This window comes from Cryptomeria japonica, chromosome 5 (assembly GCF_030272615.1).
Source record: "Cryptomeria japonica chromosome 5, Sugi_1.0, whole genome shotgun sequence".
Taxonomy (NCBI): domain Eukaryota; kingdom Viridiplantae; phylum Streptophyta; class Pinopsida; order Cupressales; family Cupressaceae; genus Cryptomeria; species Cryptomeria japonica.
Window position 1 is genome coordinate 188,672,621 of NC_081409.1, and position 22,765 is coordinate 188,695,385.

Genomic DNA, 22,765 nt, shown 5'->3' on the forward strand with positions numbered 1-22,765 from the left:
CTGATACCATGTTGGATTTTGCCAAGATCAAGAGGTCAATGAAATGTACAAGATAGAGACACAATATAGGACAAGAATAAATTGTATTCTCATCAATAGAAAATGATCAACAATCAACTGGATTATCACCCATACAATGAATAGAGGCTTGCTTATATAGGCAAAGCCATATGGATGTATGAGCACACAAATATGACATGTGGCTCAATAAGAAACAAGGGTAGGTAGGAAATAGGTGTGGGTAGGTAGGAGAAATAATATAATATTCCACATGAGGTGGATCACCCACTGAAGGTGGAATTATCACTCCACAATAAGTGGATATGATAGTGTAATAACAAGATCAACACCATAAGAGGTGGAATTTCTCCTACACACACTATCCCAATGTGGCACAAACACCCAAGTGTCTCATATCTAAACTACTATGAAATGCATTATCCTAAGTAAACTTAAGTAAGTGTAATAATATCCATGATGAATAATTATTTACACCAACACTTTCCAAAAATAGAAAGTGTTTCAAAATGTCAGAGTTAGGGCAAAACAAGATGTAGAGACATTAAAAATAGAAACTTACTAAAAATAGAAATTACTAAAACTAGTAAGTTTGATTTTTAATGAAATGAAGACATTCCAGGAGGCAGTGAAATCCCTAAAAAATAGGAACTTTCTAAAAAATAGAAAGTTGCTCAAAATTTGCTCAAATTTCACAGGTAGGTTCCTTAAAGGGCCCTGTTTCCAAAGCAACACTCAAATTTTCCAAAACCCAAAAGGAAAGTATTGTAAGGTATTCACACATCACCCCATTGCAAATGGGGACCCCCACTTTTTCTTGCTTTCTAGGATAGTGTTAAAGTCCTTAACTATTAGCCTTTGCATTAGAGGGGTATAGGTGGTCAAAAGGTCAAGAGTCAGGTGGATAGCCTTGTGTGAGGTGTGAAATGAGTGAGTTGGAACCTTCACTTCATGTGCATACCCTCAGGAGCATACTTCATGACCATCACCCTTGGAGCAAATTCCCTTAAAAAGCTTTATTTGAATGTGAATTAGAGCATTTGAATGAAGATAGTGAGCATGGTTTTGATTTGAGATCACCTCTTCTTTGGAGCAAAGTTTACTTCAATGAGCTCCTTGATAGGGACGAAGTTTGCATTTTAGGCCTTCATAGGGAAAGTTTGGCATGGCATTGTGTCATGTCCCCCCCATTTATAGAAGAAATAATTAATATAAATTTTGCCATATAAAATAATATGTTAAAATCATATTAAAATCATATTATATTACATTGATATTAAAATGATATTATATTATGAATTTACATTTTTATATTGAATAATGTTAACAATATACATTATATTAAAATGATGCCATTGTATTAAAATGTATGACCGATTTCCCCAAGGCCCGATAACCATCCATATGAAATGGTGGCTTGGTATCAATTAACTACGTAGACTCCAGATTAGTTTATGGAGGGTCCCACCGGATGAGAGGGTAGTGCCCCTTCAAAAAAGGTGCTACCAAGTAGGAAGAATCGTGGCTTTTCACCATGATGGGGTGGGATAAATACCCCCGTGCCAATTTGGAGATACAGGAAAAACAGAAAATAAAATTTGGGGGAAGGATAAGGAGAATCGGGTCTGTCAGCCAAGAAAGAAAAGAGTAATCAGGGCAGTGACAGGTAAGAATACTTTGACTCTCTGACTTAATATTAAACAGGTCAGCCAGTATTTTATATATTAAAAAATCCAAACCATGCACCAACAAATATGAATTAAAATGGATGTTCTTAACACAGATTAATGACAATTAATTAATGTAAATTGATAGACAAATTATATATATTTTTACTCAGGCAGCATTAAAAATACAGTATGGTGAAACATAACATATAAATACTTAAACAATGCAAGGCACACATAATACAATCAAATTCAGGTTGGATAATTTACTGAAATGCTGTCAATTCATATAATAATATGGGAAGTAATAAATTAATTAATTGAACACTGTTAATAGATAATTCTGATACAAATAAATGCTCAGAAAATGTTAATGGTAATCCAATACAAGACACTAATGTAATATATTGTAACATAATAACTATGTCAGATATAATTGATTAACATAATGAGATTAATTGAATAAATATAACTTCACTGGAGAATCACAAATGATTCATTGAAATGGAGGGGCTCTCTCTAAAGTACGTCACTCCATAGTGGATGCCTAACACCTGCCACATGGAGCGAAGAGGGGTGAAGCATCTGCTCTTGGGCTTAGGAGAGAGGGTGGTTGTGATGAGGGGGAACAGCGAAAGAACACCTCGCTGGGTACCCCTCTCCATGATGGATGCCTAACACCTGCCACGTGGAGCCAAGGGGGATATGGTATCTGCCCTTGGGCCTAGGAGGGAGGATTTCTTGGACACCCTATCCAACTAGCCTACCCTGGTATACTAAGGAAATTGATTGGTAACTAACTTACAATCCGATTTTATTTAAATATAATAATCTGATTTCACCTAAGGAATATAATAAGTTGGACTTTATCTAACCAATATAATATTAATAATTAATTAATACATCAAAATATTGATATCGTTCAATATAATCCATTAGCATATGTTTCAGTTTATAAGTATTAACTCATATCTGTTCTCTAATTACCTATTTCAGATTTGGGAAATTTTAAGATAATTTAAAGTATAACTAATTAGGGGACATTACATATTGTGAATGAAAGCCTTGTTTGAGTGTGAGTTTGAGCAAAACCTAAGGATTGGATCAATAAGCAACAAAGTGATTGAAGACAAGCTCGTTTGAAATCCACTTTTCATCTCCAAGCCCTCAAAAGGTTTACTTCATGTTTGAGCATTAGTGAGTGAACTTCACAAATTGGAGGAGATGAGCAAACTTCACAAATTGGAGGAGATGAGCGAACTTCATGTTTGAGCCTAGAGGAGCGAATTTGTTTCAAAACAAGATATAAAGCAGCTAATAGATCATTTCCTCAAGTTGAATTGATGCCTTAAAAGATTTAGGAGAAAACAATTTCGAATTTAGGATGATGAAAGGCAAGTTTACTTCATGAACTCAAGCACATGAGCGAACTTCACGAACTCAAGCACATGAGCGAACTTCATAAACTCAAGCATATGAACAAAATGTGATAGATGAGCGTACTTCAAGAATCAAACCTACACGAGCGTACTTCAAGAATCAACCTACACGAGCGTACTTCAGGAATCAGCCTACATGAACGTACTTCAGGAATCAGCCTACATGAGTGAACTTCACAAATCAACCTACATGAGCGAACTTCACAAATCAGCATACATGAGCGAACTTCACAAATCAGCATACAAGAGCAAACTTCATAAATGCACAGAGGAGAGCGAACTTCATGTTTTGAGCTTAAAGAGCAAATTTCAAGTGTAAAAGTTATGGAGTTAACTCTACTCCATGTGTTCCTAATTGAAGGCAAATTTGCAAGATTGATTACAAGACCACTAGCTTGAACTGATTTGATGTTTGAAAAGAGTCATTTTGAGTTGAGAAGATGAAAGGTGAAAGTTCAAAAATCACTTCATGTGAAGCAAGGTCAAGGTGAACTTCATGAGCAGGGATTTGGGAGCGAACTTCATGTGCTCCATTCTCAGAGCGAAATTCCTATAGAGGCCTCTCCTAAAGGTAGTTCATCATGTTTGCATCAATAAATGATGGAAAGAATCAATGTTAGAACCCATAGAATGAAGAGAAATAGTTAAAAAACAGGTTCAAAGATCACTTCATGAGCAGTAAGGTGAAGGCGAACTCTCTCTAAATGCTCTTATTACACCTGCAAACCACATGAAATCACACAATTATATCAAACTAGAAGGTTATATAAGGCATATATCATGTATGTTTGATGCTCATTTGTTTGTTTTGCAGGAGATAAAGAAAGAAATAAAGGGGATCACATTGGAGGAGGATTGAAAACAAGCCTCTCAAGAATCAAATTTCAACATCAAGATTAAGGTACAAGGAAGATATCCTCAAGGGAACTTCATAGACAAGCACAAGAAGGTGATTACACAAGAAGCATTCACTTACACGAAGACATGATCCACAACACCAACAACATGAAAGGAGTCACAAAGAAGGAATTCCAAAGCAGAGAAGCAGTTGTGCCATCAAGAGTTCCTTCCAAGGCAATATCAATACTTCAAAATTAAGAGTATACCTTGCCCCTCAATTTTTGAAGCATTCAAGAGGATAGTTTCAGAAGAGTTAATCAAAGTTAGAAGATCATCATCATCACCGTTGAAGCTGGATAATGTTGAGTATCAAGAAATATTCCTTTATGATGATCTATCAAGCCTACAAGTGCAAGTCAAAGTGGAATCCTAGTCATCATCCCAATCATCACTCACCAAATCAAGGAGTTTCACATCAGCACATCTTGATTCAATGTACCTAACTTGCCCGTGAGGACACAAACTTCAAGGCACGTACCCTCATCATCCATTGGTCGAATATTCTAGAAATGACATGTGTCAAAATGATGTAATTATTTCATTGGCCAAAATTGAGTTTGTTGTAACAAACCCTAATTAGGGTTTTCATTGTAAAATCTCGGCTATTGATCTCGAATTGATCTGAGCCATTAAATTGTATTGAGAGCATTATAAAAGGCTCAAGTCCTTTATTTGTAAAGGTTAATAGCTAGCGAATAGTAGTAGGAGATGAATAGAATAGAAGATAGAATAGAAGTTAGAGCAAATTAGGAGAAGGAAGAATTGTTGTTATGACTTGTAAATGAGATACTCTTTTCATTGAAGTTGTGGTGAAATTTGTTATTTCAACAAGCCTCATGGTTCTACTTCTCATTTTGTTTTCATGGTGATTAGATGGAATGGAAGAATTTGTTGAATGCATTTGTGTGGAATCCCTTTTGTCCATACCACTAGCCTCTTGCTGATTGTAAGTGTGCCTTGTGTGGTCAACAGGAATGATATGAGCTTAACTTCGTATTGTTACACATCCACTGCTTATGCCTTAACTTGAATGGTGATCAATGCTTGATGGTATTGATTCGAATATCTTTGAAATGCCCTTAGAAGATTGCATTGATCTTGTGTCAAATTGTTCAAGTTGATGGTGAGACCTCGCCCAGTAGAATTCTACCTAATCATTCACCCATTTTCTTACATTCTAGGTCTTAGAATAGACTTTCTCAACCCTCCATCTTTTGCCCTTTTTTCCAATTCAAGCTAGTTTAGGACAAAAAGCATCACCAGATTGTAACATTAGATGATCTAAGTTACAGTGCTTCAAGCATTCAACAATTCAACGTAAGTCCCCTTGTGATTCCAGCATAATCACATCAACCAATTGTGCTTATCCACACGTCAAGACCTGACATTTATGAACCATGGAGTTGTCTTAAGTGAACCTTAAGCTAATCTTCAGCATTTGAGAAGCTTTGTTCAAGAAAGGATAAGATACTTTTGGGTATTTTATTCTGTGTTCGCATGTGTATGAAAAACACATCAACAGAAAGGAAGGCCTCAAATTCAGGTTTGAATGTCAAAACCCTAAAACAAACAAAACAAGCTCCCGACTTAACCAAATTTGCTCACACGAGCTGCAAACTTGATCAAACTGACCCCCAAACACTTGCATAGTGAGGAGATTGACGAGACTTATGTGAAAAGACCCAACAAACCAAAGCCAAAAGACCAAGAGGACCTAAAAAGTAGGGGGTCCCCATTTACAATGGGGTGATGTGTGAAAACGTCACAACAAGTTGGTTGTGTTTGTTCATGCTCCGTTTGTGAATTCTTGAGCCCCTGCCCAAGCGCTACAGGTTTCCCCGAAGTTCATTTATGTCATTTATATTCATAAACGTGAAAGTATTATTGTTTTTCAACTTATCGAGTGAGAGTTTTATTATTAAAATATTAATATTGTTATTATTATCGGGTGAGAGTTTTATTGTTCTTTTAATTTAAATTATTTTTTTAAAATATTAATAATTAGTATATTTAATTTATCGTTATTCTATTTTACTTATTGATCTGTCAACTAGAGTAATATATTAAATACTAAATAGTATTTTTTATTTTTACTTGTTATTTTAGTGTATTTGTTTTGTTTTTAAATTTTAAAAATATATATTAATTTTTATTTTTTTTAATTTATTGGTTATATTATTTATATTTAAAAAAATTAAATTATATAAGGCGAATGTAATGTCGAATTTTTTTTTCGAATTTTTTGCCCCTGTCGAATTTCATCCAAATTTAATGGTTGCCAAATTCGAATTCAAATGCGGTGACTTAGGTATAAAGAGACGTAAGTCCTCCATAGTAACAACATAATACATTCTCATATAAGGAGGCAGGTCTAGTCTGAATGCATTACCATTCAGGTTGAAACTTCATACCTGTTATGTACCTAGAGTTTAATGATCTGTCTCAAATTTTAATTCAGGTTGAAACTTCACATCACCATCAATTAGTTCAACAACAACATGCTCAGATAAACAGAATTTTCTTATTCACAGAACTTAGAGGGCAACTGATCTAGAATTCTGAGTTAAAAAATATCTGGATCACTTACAAATCTCATACAAACTGCTGCTTCAAGAGAATTAAATATGACTGGATGTGTGAATCAGTTACCATTCACTGTGTTTGGCCTTCTAGTTGGAAATTTGTGATCATAGCGGTTGTCACTAATGCTGGAAGCTCCAATCTTCTCAAATCTGCCCTCTGGACTGGACTGTGACTTGCCTGGTGCAGATCACCTGAATTTTCTGAGGGTCTTTTCTCACCAAGGTGTGTTCCTCCCTGGCCCATGCCCACCTAGCAGATTTGAGGAATGAAACCCTCAAACACAAACCACACAACAGTGGAATGATGTCTGGATTGGGTTCGTTGGCTGCCTGGTCACACCCTACTGCTGTGCTGGTCCAGAGCTGGTGTAATTTAGGGATTGCTGGGTGCACGGTCCAGGGTTGCTGGTATCCCACCACACGCCTCCTGAGTGACCCTCAACTGGGGTAATGCTGGGCGCTTAACTGTTAGGGTATAATTTTAATTAACTCTCCACTATTATGCCCTTACTCAAATCACTGCAGTCCTAATAAGTTCCTCTGTAAGGTGTTGTCACCAAGGACTGAATCAGAGGCAGGAGACCTGCAGATAGAAGGCAGTGAATCAAACAATTTGAACTGAAATCCATTACGCTCAGCCTTGGAGTAGTTGACAATGATAATCAGAGTTCTGTAAGTGGATAATTATGAAGTTGCAATCTTATAACACTAATAAAGGTCTGATGATTGAGGCTTGGGATTTCTCCTCACCTTAGTGGATTTATAGCAAGTGTTTGCATCCTTGTGCAAATCTTTCAAACTGGAAAATCAGAGAAAATGCCACAACCCATATAATTTTCCAGGGCTTGTAGATATATGAGCTGGAAATAGGACCCATGGTTACAAAAAAGGTGCCAGAATTTAAATTTAAATTTCTAACTTTCTTTATCTATTTATTTGTTATTTATCATTTATCATTTTTATTTTATTTTATATTTATTGTTATATTATTTACTACGAAATCCGGGGGACGGGGGACATCCCCCTAAGTCCCTTTTTTTCCAAAAAAAAAAGAAGAGAAACAGCCCCTTTTTCAAAAACACCATCCCCTGACATTGGGGGCGTCTGGTCAATGTCCCCGGTGTCAAGGAGGTGATGTCCAAGAGATGTTTTATTTAAAAAAAACACTTTCCAGTTACAACCCGTCCCCCTGTCAAGAAACTCCGTGGAACACTTATAATAAGAGAAGAACAAACAGTTGAAAATTATTTTAGTTTCAAACAAACAACTCACCACCTAGCTCACAACAAACAACTACCTCAACCACCTACACACTATTAGCCAACAATAACCAAGTATTGCATTTAAAGATTTATAGAATTTGTTTGCCTCACTGGGTAAACAAAAAGAGTACAGAAGTAACACAAAAATAAACAATGCAATAACAGCATGAATACGAGAATAAGCTTTCCATTAATAACTCAGAGTGTATACAATGTTCATAGTATTATCTGTCATAACACAACACACCTTCAATACCCACAGGTAGTACAATACATAACAGCCGAAGGGGTGCGACACAACCTTCGCGACTCCAACTACCTACCCGTCGGCTAACTAACTACTAACAAATAACATTACTACCAAAACATGAGATATACATATTTCTCGACAACATCATCCCCCCCCCAAAAAAAAGAAGTCGTCTCCAACGACTAACAACAAAAATGGAGACAATGCAACCCATACAAAATATACATCCAAGACAAAACTAAGGAGGGGATTGGGGAAGCGTCCCTGAAGTAGAAGGCTGAGATGTCTGTGTCTAGGCCGCCAAGCGGGCGCGGAGCTCATAAACCTACTGAGTACATGCAGTCACATCACGCTCCGCCACCAACACTTTCTCCAAAACCGTCTTCACCATATGCACGGCTTCCAGCAACTCCCTCTCTTTCGTATCTGTTGTCTCCATCATACAAACCAATCGATCCTGCAACAAGCTCCTCTCGACAGTGATTGCATCCAACTCCTGCTGCGCGAGGCTCCTCACACTCTGCTCCGTTGAAAGGCGAATCTCCACCTCAGCCTTTTCTGCTCGGGCCGTCTCAAGTTGCACCAACAACTAGGCCCACGAGGCCTACTGAGTGGCCATATCCCTCTCCAACTTGACTCTAGCAACCTCACGGACCGCAGACTCATGTTGCGTACGCCTTAGTGCATATTAGGCGTCTCGGTAGACCTGCTCAATCTCTCGGACGACTGCCATCACCCGTTTTTCCACAATGGGCTGACGCATAATCCAAGCCTGTAGCATCTCATCTGTTTGAGTAGTCGACCATCTCGGAGACTCAAAGCATGTAGCAAAGGCTGCAGGGCAGCGCACCCGCATAAACTGTAGGACCCTCTCTAACTCGACCACAACTTGTTGCAATGCTCGCGTCTGGGCCGTGGCCACCACTCGCCTACCCCTCGTCACCATGTCAACTAAATAGGCCTCAATGTCCTCCCCCTCTTGCTCTGAAGGTTGTGACCATGATGGAAGTGGCCTCTGTATAAGAGCGCCAAGGAGTAACTCAGAAGTCTCTGGCGGACCTGATACAACCGCATTCTGTTGGTATGAAGGTACCTCCTCCGTCACTAGATGTGTAGCATCCCCCTGCCCCTGGATGGCAGAGACAACCTCTCCTGCCTCGTTCCCAACTGCTAGTACATGTCTCACCAGAGGAATTGTCCAAGTCTGCTACCTTAGCTCGAGTCTCTCGACAAGGTGAGAATACAGCAGCTCCCACAGGTGGTACCATTGTCATCTGAAACCGCTGAGTCAGCCAGCTCTCCATAGCCACTACCAATGGGTCTGTACTGGGGATCCCCGAGACTCTCTGCATCTCAGCGACTGGAGTGTGTGTTGCCATAGCCATGGGCTCCTCCAACAAGGAGGCAGAAACAGTCACCACTACCTTAGTTCCAACAACATCCAACCGCACCTAAGGCTCTGTATCAACCACCTCCCTCAGTCCTTGCTCCTCATCTACCACTACTCGATGTGGCGACTCCTCCATACGCAACTCTGCCATGTCTTCGGTAAGTGCCTCCATGGTCGGGGCCGGTCTCGAAGGTGGTGCTCGATTCGACGGAGGTGATGCTACCTGTTGCTGGATGGGGCCAAGTGCAACTGGCGTGCGGCTCTGCCCAAATGCCGGAATAAAGGTGCCTCCCACTCCAAATGACATCACAGGTGTGCCCATCAATAGCAAGGGTGGGGCAAAAAGGACCCTCTCCTCCGTCGCCCTGCTGCTATCATCCTCCTCATCCTCCGCTTCTAAATCCTCTGTACTACTAGAAGTCTCACTCCCACTATCAGGTTCCCCTGAGGCCGTATCTACTGTCCGTTTCTGCTTCGCGGAAGAGTGCCCAATGTCAAGGTGTCTCCAATACATGATAGGAGGCTCACCTGCTGCCAACGGACCCTGCGGCCGTACCTCCAACTCTGCCTCCGGCACTGCTTCCCGCGTGGCCTCCAAGAACAGTCCTATAGCATAGTGGGGCATATAGAACATGCGATGTTGCATCATCAAGAACTCATACATTCGCTCTGCTAGCAATGCAACCCAATCGTACACAATGTCGTTCATAAGCCTGTTCGTGAGCATAATCTGAGGGAGGGCGATGTCCGACGCCCTACCAGATCTCGTCAACCTGCTCTTAATGACATCCATTATGCACCGCCAGTGGCCCTCTGCAACAAAGGTCTTACGGATTCCTCGTCCCTTCGTGGCATTAGCCACGTTGTCCAGCTCTGCTGTCGTCAAGTTTTTGGATACTAATTTAATCCAATATTCCTTCTCACGCTTCATTTTCTTAGCCTTCAACTCGATTTTCCTGCCCTGTCTGCCTCGGATGTCGAATACTCTGGTAAAGTCCACCACTTTGAAGGATATGGTGACATCCCTCCCGAGGTACTCAAAAGTACTCGTGCGTGTGTGTCTGTCAAAGGTGTCCACCATGAACCGTAGGGCACCCTCATACTCGCTGATAGGAAACACGAGCATTCGAATAGCCCACTCCACTTCTACCTTACGAAGGTTCTGCTTCACCAAATCCTCATCGGGAGTGTCCTACCACCATTTCTGGCATTCCGACCCATTCAAGCCCTCGAAGGTGATATTCTGAGGTGTTAATGTATTTTTCCCACTTATGGCAGGTTGTGGTGCTTTCTGCTTTTTCTTCTGACCTGTGCTGGCATCAATTGTGTTGTCTGCAACTCGCACGCCTGACGACAAGACCCTGGTATTTCTATCCATCTAGCTGCTACTGGAGGAAGCCTGCAACTGCTTCTTCCAACTCTGTTTCCCAGCCGACTCCATTAATTTTCCTTGTAAATGATTTCTTGGTTACAACTGTATGGTTGCGTAACCACCTTAACTACCTCCTGGATGGTTGTGTATGCCTTCCATGTGCTTGAGCGCTACGTTGTCAGGGGTTGTGCATGCGTTTTATGTTTGCTTTTGGGCGACGCTGCTGCGTGTGCGTGTGTTTTATGTTTGTGTTTGGGGTTGCTGCATGTTTTATTGCTTGCGTGGGTGGTGGTATCCACTGCACGGTGGTTTTCACGGCACGGTGGTACACCGTCGGTGTTGCCACCGCACGGTGGGACCACCGTCGATGTTGCGAAGTTAGAGAGGGTCCTATAGTTTATGCGGGTGGGCTGCCCGGCAACCTTTGCTACATGCTTTGAGTCTCCGGGATGGCCGACTACTCAGACGGATGAGATGCTACAGGCTTGGATTGTGCATCAGCCCGTTGTGGAAAGTCGAGTGATGGTAGTCGTCCGAGAGATTGAGCAGGTCTACCAAGACGCCTAATATGCACTAAGGCATACGCAACATGAGTCTGCAGTCCGCGAGGCTGCTAGAGTCGAGTTGGAGAGGGATGTGGCCACTCAACAGGCCTCGTGGGCAGCAAAGAGGGCCCAGTTGTTGGCGCAACTTGAGACGGCCCGAGCAGAGAAGGCTGAGGTGGAGACTCGCCTTTCGACAGAGTAGAGTGTGAGGAGCCTCACGCAGCAGGAGTTGGATGCAGTCACTGTCGAGAGGAGCCTGTTGCAGGATCGATTGGTCTGTATGACGGAGACAATGTATACGAAAGAGGAGTTGTTGGAAGCCATGCATATGGTGAAGACGGCTTTGGAGAAAGTGTTGGTGGCAAAGCGTGATGTGACTGCACGTACTCAGCAGGTTTATGAGCTCCGCGCCCGCTTGGCGGCCCAGACATCGACATCTCAACCTTCTACTTCAGGGACGCTTCCCCAACCCCGTCCTTAAGTGTCTTGGATGTATGTTTTGTATGGGTTGCATTGTCTCCATTGTCTCCATTTTTGTTGTAATTGCGACTAGGCAAAGCCCGCTACTACGGACAGTGAGGGTTGCTCTTGCACGAAGAATACTTGGTTCCCTTTTGTTTTCATGTTGTGGGGACACTCTTTGACGGCATATCCCAACATTTGGCAAATTTCGCAAAATGCCTTCTTCGGGCAAGTGCCTTTTGTGTGACCTTCTTCCTTACATTCCGTGCACCACACGTCTTCGTTTTTACTCATGCTTCCTTTCATGTTCTTAAATTCCTTCAACATACGGTGCATATCCTTTTGAAGAGCTTGCACCTTCTTACTTGATGATTCATCACTGTTGCTTTCTCCTGAGGACTCCTCTTTTGCAAAGGACTTGTACTTTTTCTTTCGCGATGTTTTGCCTTCACTTTCTAAATCCATCGCACAGTTGTATGTGCCATCGTATGAGGTGGGCGGTACAATTTTCATTTTTCTCCGCAGGGATGACCACAACCCTTCCACGAACCATCTCTTCTTTAGTCCATCAACCAGTTGGTTCTCCATCTTTCCCAATAACTCTTTTACCCGTCGATTGTATGTTCGCACTGTCTCCTGCTTTCCCTGCTTTGTGCTTAATATTTCCGCCACGATCTCATTATCATCTCGAAGGAGTCGAAACTCCGTCTCGAAAACTTTCTGTAGTCCATCCCATGTTCCCACCTTTACTTTATCCACGTCAGAGTACCAATCAATGGCTACCCCTCTCAGGGTGGCAGGGAACTGCACCACCCAATCAGCTTTGTCAACCACCCGGTTGGCTAACCATATTGTCTCACACGTACGGCAGTGTCGTACGGGGTCATCCTTGCCATCTCCGTTGAATTTGGGCAACTTCTGTTTTCGCGCCATCGATGGGGGTTGTCTCCCCAGAGGTGGTTGTGGTTGTGTTTGTGCCCCTACACCACTCCCTCCGGCACTGATGTGTCCTGCGTGGGTGGCTAGGGGTACGGTGTTTTGCCTGCCGTGTGTCGCACCTACAACCGTATGGTTGTCCTCCCCTTCGTTCTCACCCGCGCCCACTATTGGCTCACTTTGGTGATCCTCACTTCGTGGCGTAAGGGATAAGTTTTTGAACTGATCTCGAGTCTCTTCGACTAGATTCCTCCGTAACCTTGTTTTGTCCAAAAACTCTTCGTGGCTTCTCACCCTACGGTGTTCTGGCGACGCGTAGAAATTTCCCTCGGCTTCTGCACCCTCCATGACACCTCCTTGGTTCCCTTCGGGCAACCCTTGACAGGTCGTCCTTCAACAAGTTGCCTCAGCCTCCGTCTACGCTCTACTCGTTGTTCCAGAATCAAGGCCCTCTGCACAGCCTCCCACTCGTCCATTTCTACTTTCTTATTTCTATCTTTGTTTAATAGGTTGGGCATTAATTCCCGTACATTTCCATAAATAACAACACATAAAACCAGAACACTCCTATATTAAATCATTTCATCAGATACAACTTGTGTCAATATTATGACACCTTTATTTGAATATAGAATGTTCCTTTATCCCTATGGGATTCAGGGTTCAATTCCTTCTTGGCGTCGTGCCATCCCACTCCGCTTCTTGACGGCTGCTTTCTTCGTATTGTTGGAGGATTTGTTGGTGTCGCTCTTCCCGAGCAATTTCCTCCAAGCGAGTTCGTTGCGCCAGTGATGCCTGTGCAAGCAACCGGGGGAGGTGGTTCATCAACCGATTTACTGTCGAGCTAACTTCTAGTGTTGTCCAAACAACACTTGGTGGGATTTCAGCCTCTGTGGCCTCTCTTCGGACATAGGTCTCGATGGCTACTTGGAGCAGGATTGAAAATTCCCTCGTCAAAGTGTCTTCCCTGTTGTAGAGCTCTGTTTGCGCGTCGTCGGCCTCTGGGTTTATCTCACCAACGGGTAGGCCCATCGTGCCTGTGCGCCATCCACTCCCTCCGTTCCCGAGTATGTCTAAGCAACAGCGTCAAATGTTTGCCTCACTGGGTAAACAGAAAGAGTACAGAAGTAACACAGAAATAAACAATGCAATAACAGCATGAATACGAGAATAAGCTTTCCATTAATAACTCAAAGTGTATACAATGCTCATAGTATTATCTGTCGTAACACAACACACCTTCAATACCCGCAGGTAGTACAATATATAACAGCCGAAGGGGTGCGACACAACCATGGCGACTCCAACTACCTACCCATCGGCTAACTAACTACTAACAAATAACATTACTACCAAAACATAAGATATACATATTTCCCGACAACAGAATTATAGACCATAAGACTAGTTTTGAGATTTATAACTCATTGACAAACATAATTTCTTATATTAAAATAATGTAAATTAAAAAATTTAACATTAATCATACAATTTTAAAATTTTAATCATATTGTATTGCCTCGAATTTATGTGTGATCTATGTTGATGTTCACTTTTGTTCAGCTTGGGCTACATGATGATTGTAAATATAAATATCTTATGTTTTGTCAAGAAAAGCACTCAATCTACATGTCAAATATATGATTATAAAATTTTAATCACACAATCTACAACTTTAAAATTTGAAATGCAAACTATAAATTTTTAGAATATTTCACTTTCCAAACAAGGATAAGAACACAGATTATAAATTGATTCTTTTTAGACAAATTATCAATCCATAAATTATTACCAGAAACCAGAAATAAAAGATTTTTCTATTCTTTCAAATGTCAAAACCTGAAGCTTGTCTGGTGATTGAACTATTAGAGACTGCTGCTGCATAGCTTCTTGGGTCTTCTGTAGCAGCAAAAAATTTGCATTTCTAATCTGCAACCAAACAAAAAAAAAATTGGCATTTACAATCACCACTGATCATCATTCACCAACACAAAAACTCTACTCAGTCTCGTTTTAAAAAACCAACAAATAATACTAGAGACAAATTTAGAGTTTCTATTTCAGCACACATGAAAAGAGCTCACTTCAATAAGCTGTTAGAAATACTTTTCACATACTTAGTAAGTTAGTAAGACAAAAGAGCACCAATGAGCTAACATCTGTATTTAAGCTATATCAAAATTCTGAAAAGAAATTAAAAACAGGCATAAACAGAATTAATGCCAGATCAAAAAATGCATAACAATATGGGAAAGGCCAGCAAACCCTCTCTCAGAAAGCCCAAAGGCAACCCCGGCTTAGCAGGTTCTCATTTTCTCAGTTACAAGTTGAATAACAGGGCTGAGTGGGAAGCTGCAGTTGCTGGTATGGCTTCTTTGATTAATTGTAAAAAGCTTGTGGTGGAGGGGGGATTATTCCATTGTCATTCAAGGGCTGAAGAAAGGCTTTTGCCCAAGCCAGTAAAATCATTGTTTTCTTGAGAAAGCTTTGATTCCACAAAAGTCCTCAAATAATCAATTTAAGCATTACTTCAAAGTTGGTGATAGACTTTCTTGCTAATGTTGGTATTGATCAGATGCCATTCTCAATCCTTTACAATGGCAGGTTTGATATTTGGCCAGCGATTGATCATCATTTTGGCTTTTTGCCAATATAACATGGATGCAATGTTTCATTTCTCCCCAACCAAAGCATTAGGGTTTAATTAATGATGGCTGCTTGAGATGTTTCCTTCGCCTTATCATTTTCTTTTGTCATTGTTGAGGATTAGTGGTACAAGGTGGGATCCTCCCCGTTGTGAATTTATGAGTAATGGGATAGTAAGTTTATATCCCCCATGCTGGCACATTTGAGAATTTATTTCACTCACCTTGCAGCCTTTTTACAGCCCCCAGCCAGGTGGTGGTTTACATTCATTTCCCTGGGTTTTTTGGTGGCTTCATCTTTTTGCTATGTTATTGGTTTTGTCCCTAGTATGCCTAGATTTGGGTCTGATTTATAACAATATGAATTTGGAGCCCATTCACATAGAGCCTCTATTAAGGTGCATACAAAGGAATGTGAGTTCGTCTCAAATAAACTTCCATTAGTCCATGAAGAACCCAACAAAAAATCATGTGCCTTGCCAAGACCTTTGAAAACCAGCTTTAAACTTGTTGAAAATCTCTATTTTGTTTTTGTCCAAACATTTTACAATGAAAATTCAAGAGGGTGAAAACCCTCAACAGCCAAACATAGAGGTAAATCACAGGCATAAATATAGGCACAAGAAAAAATCCAATCAAAAGAAGACGAATGTTATTATCATAAGCTTAGTATGAGAATGGAAATGAAATCTTTTATAGTCCACAATACCAAGCAATCTACTTTTGGGCTTACATATGGCTTATAGTACTTGGGACTACCCCATACTCCCAGTATGCAAGAGGCACCTAACTATGCTTCAAAACAAAGCATACATACCCTACCCCTTGCAAGATTTGAGTTTGCGACCTCTCTTTCAAGAGTCCAACATTAGGCCAACTCAGGACTACACAGGAAGAATAATGTTTTATAAAAATATATCACGAGTCAAAATGTCAATGTGGAGAGAAAAATTTCATGGGAAGAAAAATATTAACAATCACAAGAAGAAAAATATATTGGAAATGTTGCAATCTTTAAAATCTAAAAAGTGTTGGAACTTTAAAATCTAAAACCATTGTTGCTTTTTATCCTGTTGGAGTATTACCATAAATGTTGGAATGACGAATGATGAAAAGTCAATAGATGTCTACAATAACCTAAGTTATTGGGTTCACCAATCTAGAGCCCCTAACACGTACCGGGTCCGCGTGGGTCCCAATTCGCATTGGGTTTGTGACTGGTTCAAACGGGGATCCCTAGGGTGAACCTTGTTCGGACCCGAGCAAACCCAAGCACGAACCCAAGTGAACACAAGTTTGTCGGCTGGGTTAAGTCACTTAAAGTGACTTTTAAACATTAAAAAAAAAAAAAAAATTGCCTTTTTAAAGCAAAAAACCCTAATCTGCCCCTTGCTAAATACATTTGAAACCTAAAACAACTTCATTTGCTCATCTATTCTCTCGTGGTTTCATTTTGGCATTTTGAAGGGCAAGTGATTATTTTCGAAGGAGATTGTTCGTGGAGTGCTTGACAAAGGTAGAGAGCTTGCACAAAGGAGATTCAAGCACTTAAGGTAAGCATTTATCCCTATTCTTTGATCTTTTAACGAATTTTTTAAGTTTTTTTATAGAAAAAGATAAACAAGTTCTATTATTTTTTATAATGTTTTTTCATACTTCCATTAGATTTTACATTGTCTAATCTTGCATTTTTATTTTTATTTCTAATTTAAAAATATTTAATTTCTTATAATAGCAAAAAAAACAAAATGGCAGCAAGTTCAAGTTTAGTGGGTGGGGATTACAAGTCTCAAAACCAAAAATTTAAAGTTGATAGAGGATCTCCTTTATGGAATTATACTACAATGCATCAACAACTTCCAGGAGGTGGGGGATATGAATGGACTTGTATTTTTTGTAAAACCAATTATAGGTGCTCGTATTATCAAGTGAAACGTCACTTTTGTGGCCTTGCTGGGAAAGGGATTAAAATGTGTGTAGGACCAGATGAGAAAGGGTTGTCTGCAACACAAATAGCAGCATTCATTAGAGAACAAGAAGACATTGATCAAGCTATAGCAAGAGAAAAACTAAGAGCTAATTTATCTAAAAGCAAAACCCCAATGACTTTACCTGATGATCATACACTACCAAAAAAGGCCCCCCATCACCCTTTCTTGGAGATACCCGCTATGTAAGATGAACTTGAAGTAGAAAATTCCCTTCTTTCCCACAAAAGAGGCCCATTGGACAAAGCATTCAAAATGGAATCAAGAGATATTACAGCGCAAAAAAATTGCACGTTGCCTCTATGCCAATGGTCTTCCTTTCAACTTGGTACGATCACCATATTGGCAGGAGATGGTGACGGCACTCAATAATGCACCTACTGGTTTCACAAGTCCTGGGTATGAAAAGGTGCGCACTACCTTATTGGCAAAAGAGAAGAATTTTGTATAGCAATCATTGAAACCAATTAGATATTCTTGGGTTGAATCAGGTGTTTCTATTGTTTCTAACGGATGGAAGGATTGCAAAAACCGTCCTTTGCTAAATGTTATTGCAATGTCCCATAAAGGAGCAATCTTTTTGAGGGCAATTAATTGTGAGGGGCAGCTCAAAGATGTAGAATTCATTTCTAGAATCCTCTTTGATTCCATAGATATGGTGGGACATGAAAATGTTGTCCAAGTCATCACAGACAATGCAAATGTTTGTAGGGTTGCAGGCGCTTTGGTTGAACAAAGTATTCACACATTTTTTCAACACCATGCACCGTACACTCCCTCAACTCGGTGATGCAAGCAATTAGCACTCAAATAGAGTGGGTGAAGGATATCTACCAAGAGGGTGAGGAGATCCAAATGTTTGTGACAAACCACCATATGTCACAAGTCATTTTCAGGAGCTTTTCAAGGTTGGAATTGCTAAAGGTAAATTTAATTTGTCTATTTAATTTTATTTATGCCACGTTTAATTTTATTTTATAATTTTTTAAGACGTGTTATTGACATATTTTCTACATGAACATGCGTTGTTGAGACCCGATTTGCATCACATACAATAGTGTTGAGCCGACTTTTGAAGGTGAAAGAGGCATTGAGTGCCATGGTTATCAGTAACCAATGGGTTATTTGGAAGCAATCAAATTCAATGAGGGCCGAAAAGATTAGGTCATTGATCTTGAATCTCAATTGGTGGGATAATGTGGAATATGTATTGAAGGAAGCCTATCATGAGTATGCTCAGGTATACTAATACAGATGCAACATGTTTGGAGGAAGTCTATAATGGCATGGACACCATGATTGAAAAAATCAAAGTCATAATAGCAAAAAGAGACAATGACCCCTAAGAAGCATTTTTCAAAAAGGTGGAACAAATCATTCATCATCAGTGGAACAAGATGACCATGCCATTGCACCTCCTTGCACATGCTTTATCTCCCATGTACTATAGCAACAAAGTACTTTCTTTGCCAAGGAGAACCAGGCCATATAGAGATTTTGAAGTTGCTACTGGGTACAAGCGAGCATTTGCTAGACTCTACAGTGATCTTGAAGTGGTGGAAAGTGTTAGGAAAGAGTTTGGTTTGTTTATCTCAAGAAGAAGTCATAGTCCTTGTGCCATTAATGACCAATCCAAAATCGATGGAGTTACATGGTGGTACCTCCATGGTCAAAATTTTATGTTCCTCCAACCTCTTGCAATCAAGATACTATCACAAATAAGTTTTTTTACTTTTAAATATTAACATTTGTATTGTAGACTTTAGCTTTTAAGTTTTTAACATTCTTTAATTTATTTTGCATTTTTTTAATTTTAAGTTTTGTTAGTTTTCTCTCCAATTTCAATAGGTTGCAAGTTCTTCTGCTTTTGTTGCTGAATGAAATTGGAGTACATACTCCTTTATCCACTGAATGAAGCATAACCGGTTGGCTTCAAAAAGAGCAGAAGACTTGGTTTATATTCATTCCATTACATCTTTTAACACATAAGGGACAACAATACAAGGAAGGGGCAATGAAGCTTTGGGATGTAACCCCCGAGTGTACCAACTTGGATGCAACTGTTGATGATCTGGTTAGAGTCACTTTGAATGATGATGATGAGATACTTACAACTGATGGAGCTAGTGGGAGTAGCACTTGTTTGGGTTCAAATGATTTTGAATTTGAACTTGGAGCAAATGATGATGATCTTGATCTAGATCTTTTTGATGATTGATGAACATTGAAGATAGAAGACAATTATTATTTTTGATTTGTCAATTTTGTAATTTTAATGATTTTATTTAAATCATGAACCTGGACATATATGAATCTATGATACATTGATATATATTATATGGCATATGAGTATATGACATAATATGATATTATTGAAATTCTTAACTATCAATTGAATTGGCATTTTGCATTGATGAATGATGAAGTAGCATATTATTAAATGTATCTAGATTTGTAATTTTGTATATTTCTTTAAATTTTTGCATATAATATGTATGTATGTGTGTATATATCTGTGTGTGTGTGTGCGGACGAACCCAACCCATGAACCCAAAAGGCAAAAAAAAAATTTGCCCAAACCCATGAACCAGCTTCGCGTCCTTGAACCCCTTCTCGAACCCGAATCGATAACTTACACAATAACTAATTTTTAAAATTAATAATATATACTGATATTTCTTAACATTGACTTTATTTATAATTTCAATATTATATTATTTATACACTAAGTTGTTTTTTATGTAGGGTTCTAGTATGCTAGTATAGCTAATTTATACCTTAAGTACAATACAACTATATATATATATATATATATTGAGAAAAAAATAAAAATATACAAAATTGCAAATAGTAAATAATGATGTTTGAATCATTGATAATATGATACTTCATCATTGATCAATGATAGTGATAAATATTAGTCAATGGGATTGTGCTCAAATGGCAAGGCCATAAGGTTCTTATGTTGGATATCCATGTTTGAATCCCCCAAAGTGACATCTATGTGACTTCTTTGTTAACTTGAGTTGATTCATTGGCTTATGTGGCTTCTAAGTTGAATATGTCAAATGGGGAGAAGGTCCCCCTTGTGACCTCCAACATCTTACAAAGCAAAAAAAAATGATTGTGATAAATATTGATCAATTAATAGTTCAAAATTTCAATATTATAGCATATATAATATATTTCCAAGATTATTCAAATGAAAAGCATTACAATTACAAATTTTGGAAATAATACAATCAAAATTTGTATCCTGGTATTCAATCTTCATCAAAAGCATCTAGATTGAGGTCATCACTTGGTAATATGCTTTGAACCACAAGCAAATGGAGTGTCACTCACACTCAGTTAATCATGTGTAAGAGCCCCATCCTCATCTACATTGACTCTAGAAGCAAGCTCTATAATATATGCATCCAAGATGCACTCAAGGGCTATATCCCAATTCTTCATCCCTCTAGCACTTTTCAATCCTTCTGCTTAAAAAAATACAATCAATCTTCCAAATGCAAATTTGGCAAAACGAGAATGAGTTTGTCTAAATAGCTTTTTTTGTCAAACAAGAAATATGATAGGTGCACTTTGGGGTTGGGGGAACTTTTTAGGCTTTGTTTTTATGTTTAAATATTTAAAAAGTACTTTTTTATTTTCATTTCAAGTTTGGTGTGGCTACATTAAAGGTACCCACAGGGAACCCAAGGTTACAATGATGCACAATGTTTGCTCCCAACATGCTCCCATCCCTAAAATGATACGATTGGGTTTGGTGTTCGAACCCTTGAAGGAAGAACCCGATAACTTAGTTTATACACTAAAAACATGATGAAATATATGTATTGTGTCTAATATTCTTGATTTCAGGTTGTAAATATGTATATATTTACAATTATTAAGTTTTTTAGTACCAACAAACCTAACTCCAAAAAACTTTTGGCCAAATACACAAACCAAAACTGCACAGCTGAACTATTACCATGATTGAACTTAATTTTTTTTCAATTTTTGTTGACTTTGTGGCTAGTTGTTTTAGTGGCTTGGGTGATTGTGTGTACAATTCTACTCTATTCTAGTGGATGAATGACTCAAAATTGTTCACTCAAAGCCTAAGACCCCTTTCTTAGGTGTAATTTGTCCAGCAAGAACCTATGTGTGGTTTTGAACTGATTCAACTTCCTTAAAATTTGTTCAGTGTGTTATGGGCACATCAACATTGGATAAGTCTTTTGTGAGCTATTCAAGCCTCCATTTCTAACTGATTTTGTTACAAAACTCTCTATTTTGATTTCTATAAGAATAACAATATTCTAACTTTTGGGTTTAACTATATTTCAGTGTTCCACGGTCGTTGGGGACAAGGAGAAAGGGGGACAAGGGGACAAGGGGACAAAGGGAAAAAGTTTTGGGGATGGGTTTCGAGGACGGGGGGGGAGGGGGGACTTGGGCCTGGAGGGGGGAAACGTGTTTCCGTGGAACACTACTATATTTGGTTTTTTTTCAACTAACATTTTGGATAACAATCCATGATTCACAATTAGGATGACAAAAGAATAGCGTGGTTCAAAAAATCGATGCAAAAAAAAAACAAGCGCAATTAAATCCAAAAGCTAGAATATTATTATATTCATGAATTGTAGAAGCTCATGCCTTCTATCCCATTGAGGAGTTGAGGGATTAGATCTTCAAAGCATTTCTAACAAGCTACATTGGCCCTACAAAGTTGATTAAAGTCAAAGAAAAGGTGGTTAAAGGTAAAGTGTGACAATTATAGCCACCAACCTTTGTGGGGGGTATAAGTGTGGCGAGCAAAGAGATTATAGCAATCTATTAAGAGTTGCAAGATGTTAACGCCAACCATGAGGATTTAGGGCTGGTAATAAAAAATTTGATGGTTACTTGTGTTAAGTTCTTTTGAAATTCTGCGATCAAGAAGATAGGAGAGATGGAGATATGATCTAAAAGTTGTATTTTATCTGCTATAGTGTGATTTGAAGGATACACCACACGTATTGATTTTGGTGTGTTCATCCTCCTCAATGTATGTATGTTATATAAGTGGATGAGGGGTTACGTAGTGAAGAAATATGTCTTCCCACGTGGGAAGACACATCTCTTCCCTACGTACCTCTCACCACAGCACGTTAACTAGCATTATTTACTTACCCGATCGGAAGGAGTGCGATTTGTTAAGAATCGCTTACAACCCGATAACATGTAACAGTGTAACCGTTGGCTAAATGCAATAATTTAATCTTGTTTTATTCATTATATGTTAACGTATATACTAATAGTTAATCTATTAGTATATA

General features: G+C 39.2%; 1 protein-coding gene across 1 annotated transcript in view; it reads right to left on the reverse strand.

The window, feature by feature from the left end:
- The window catches only part of LOC131060878 (kinetochore protein NUF2 homolog), a 52,520-nt gene that overhangs the window by 22,022 nt on the left and 7,733 nt on the right, over positions 1-22,765 (reverse strand). Inside the window, exon 4 of the mRNA XM_057994289.2 lies at positions 14,663-14,752. Within this exon, the coding sequence (XP_057850272.2) occupies positions 14,663-14,752 (90 nt within the window). The remainder of the gene's footprint in view (positions 1-14,662; positions 14,753-22,765) is intronic.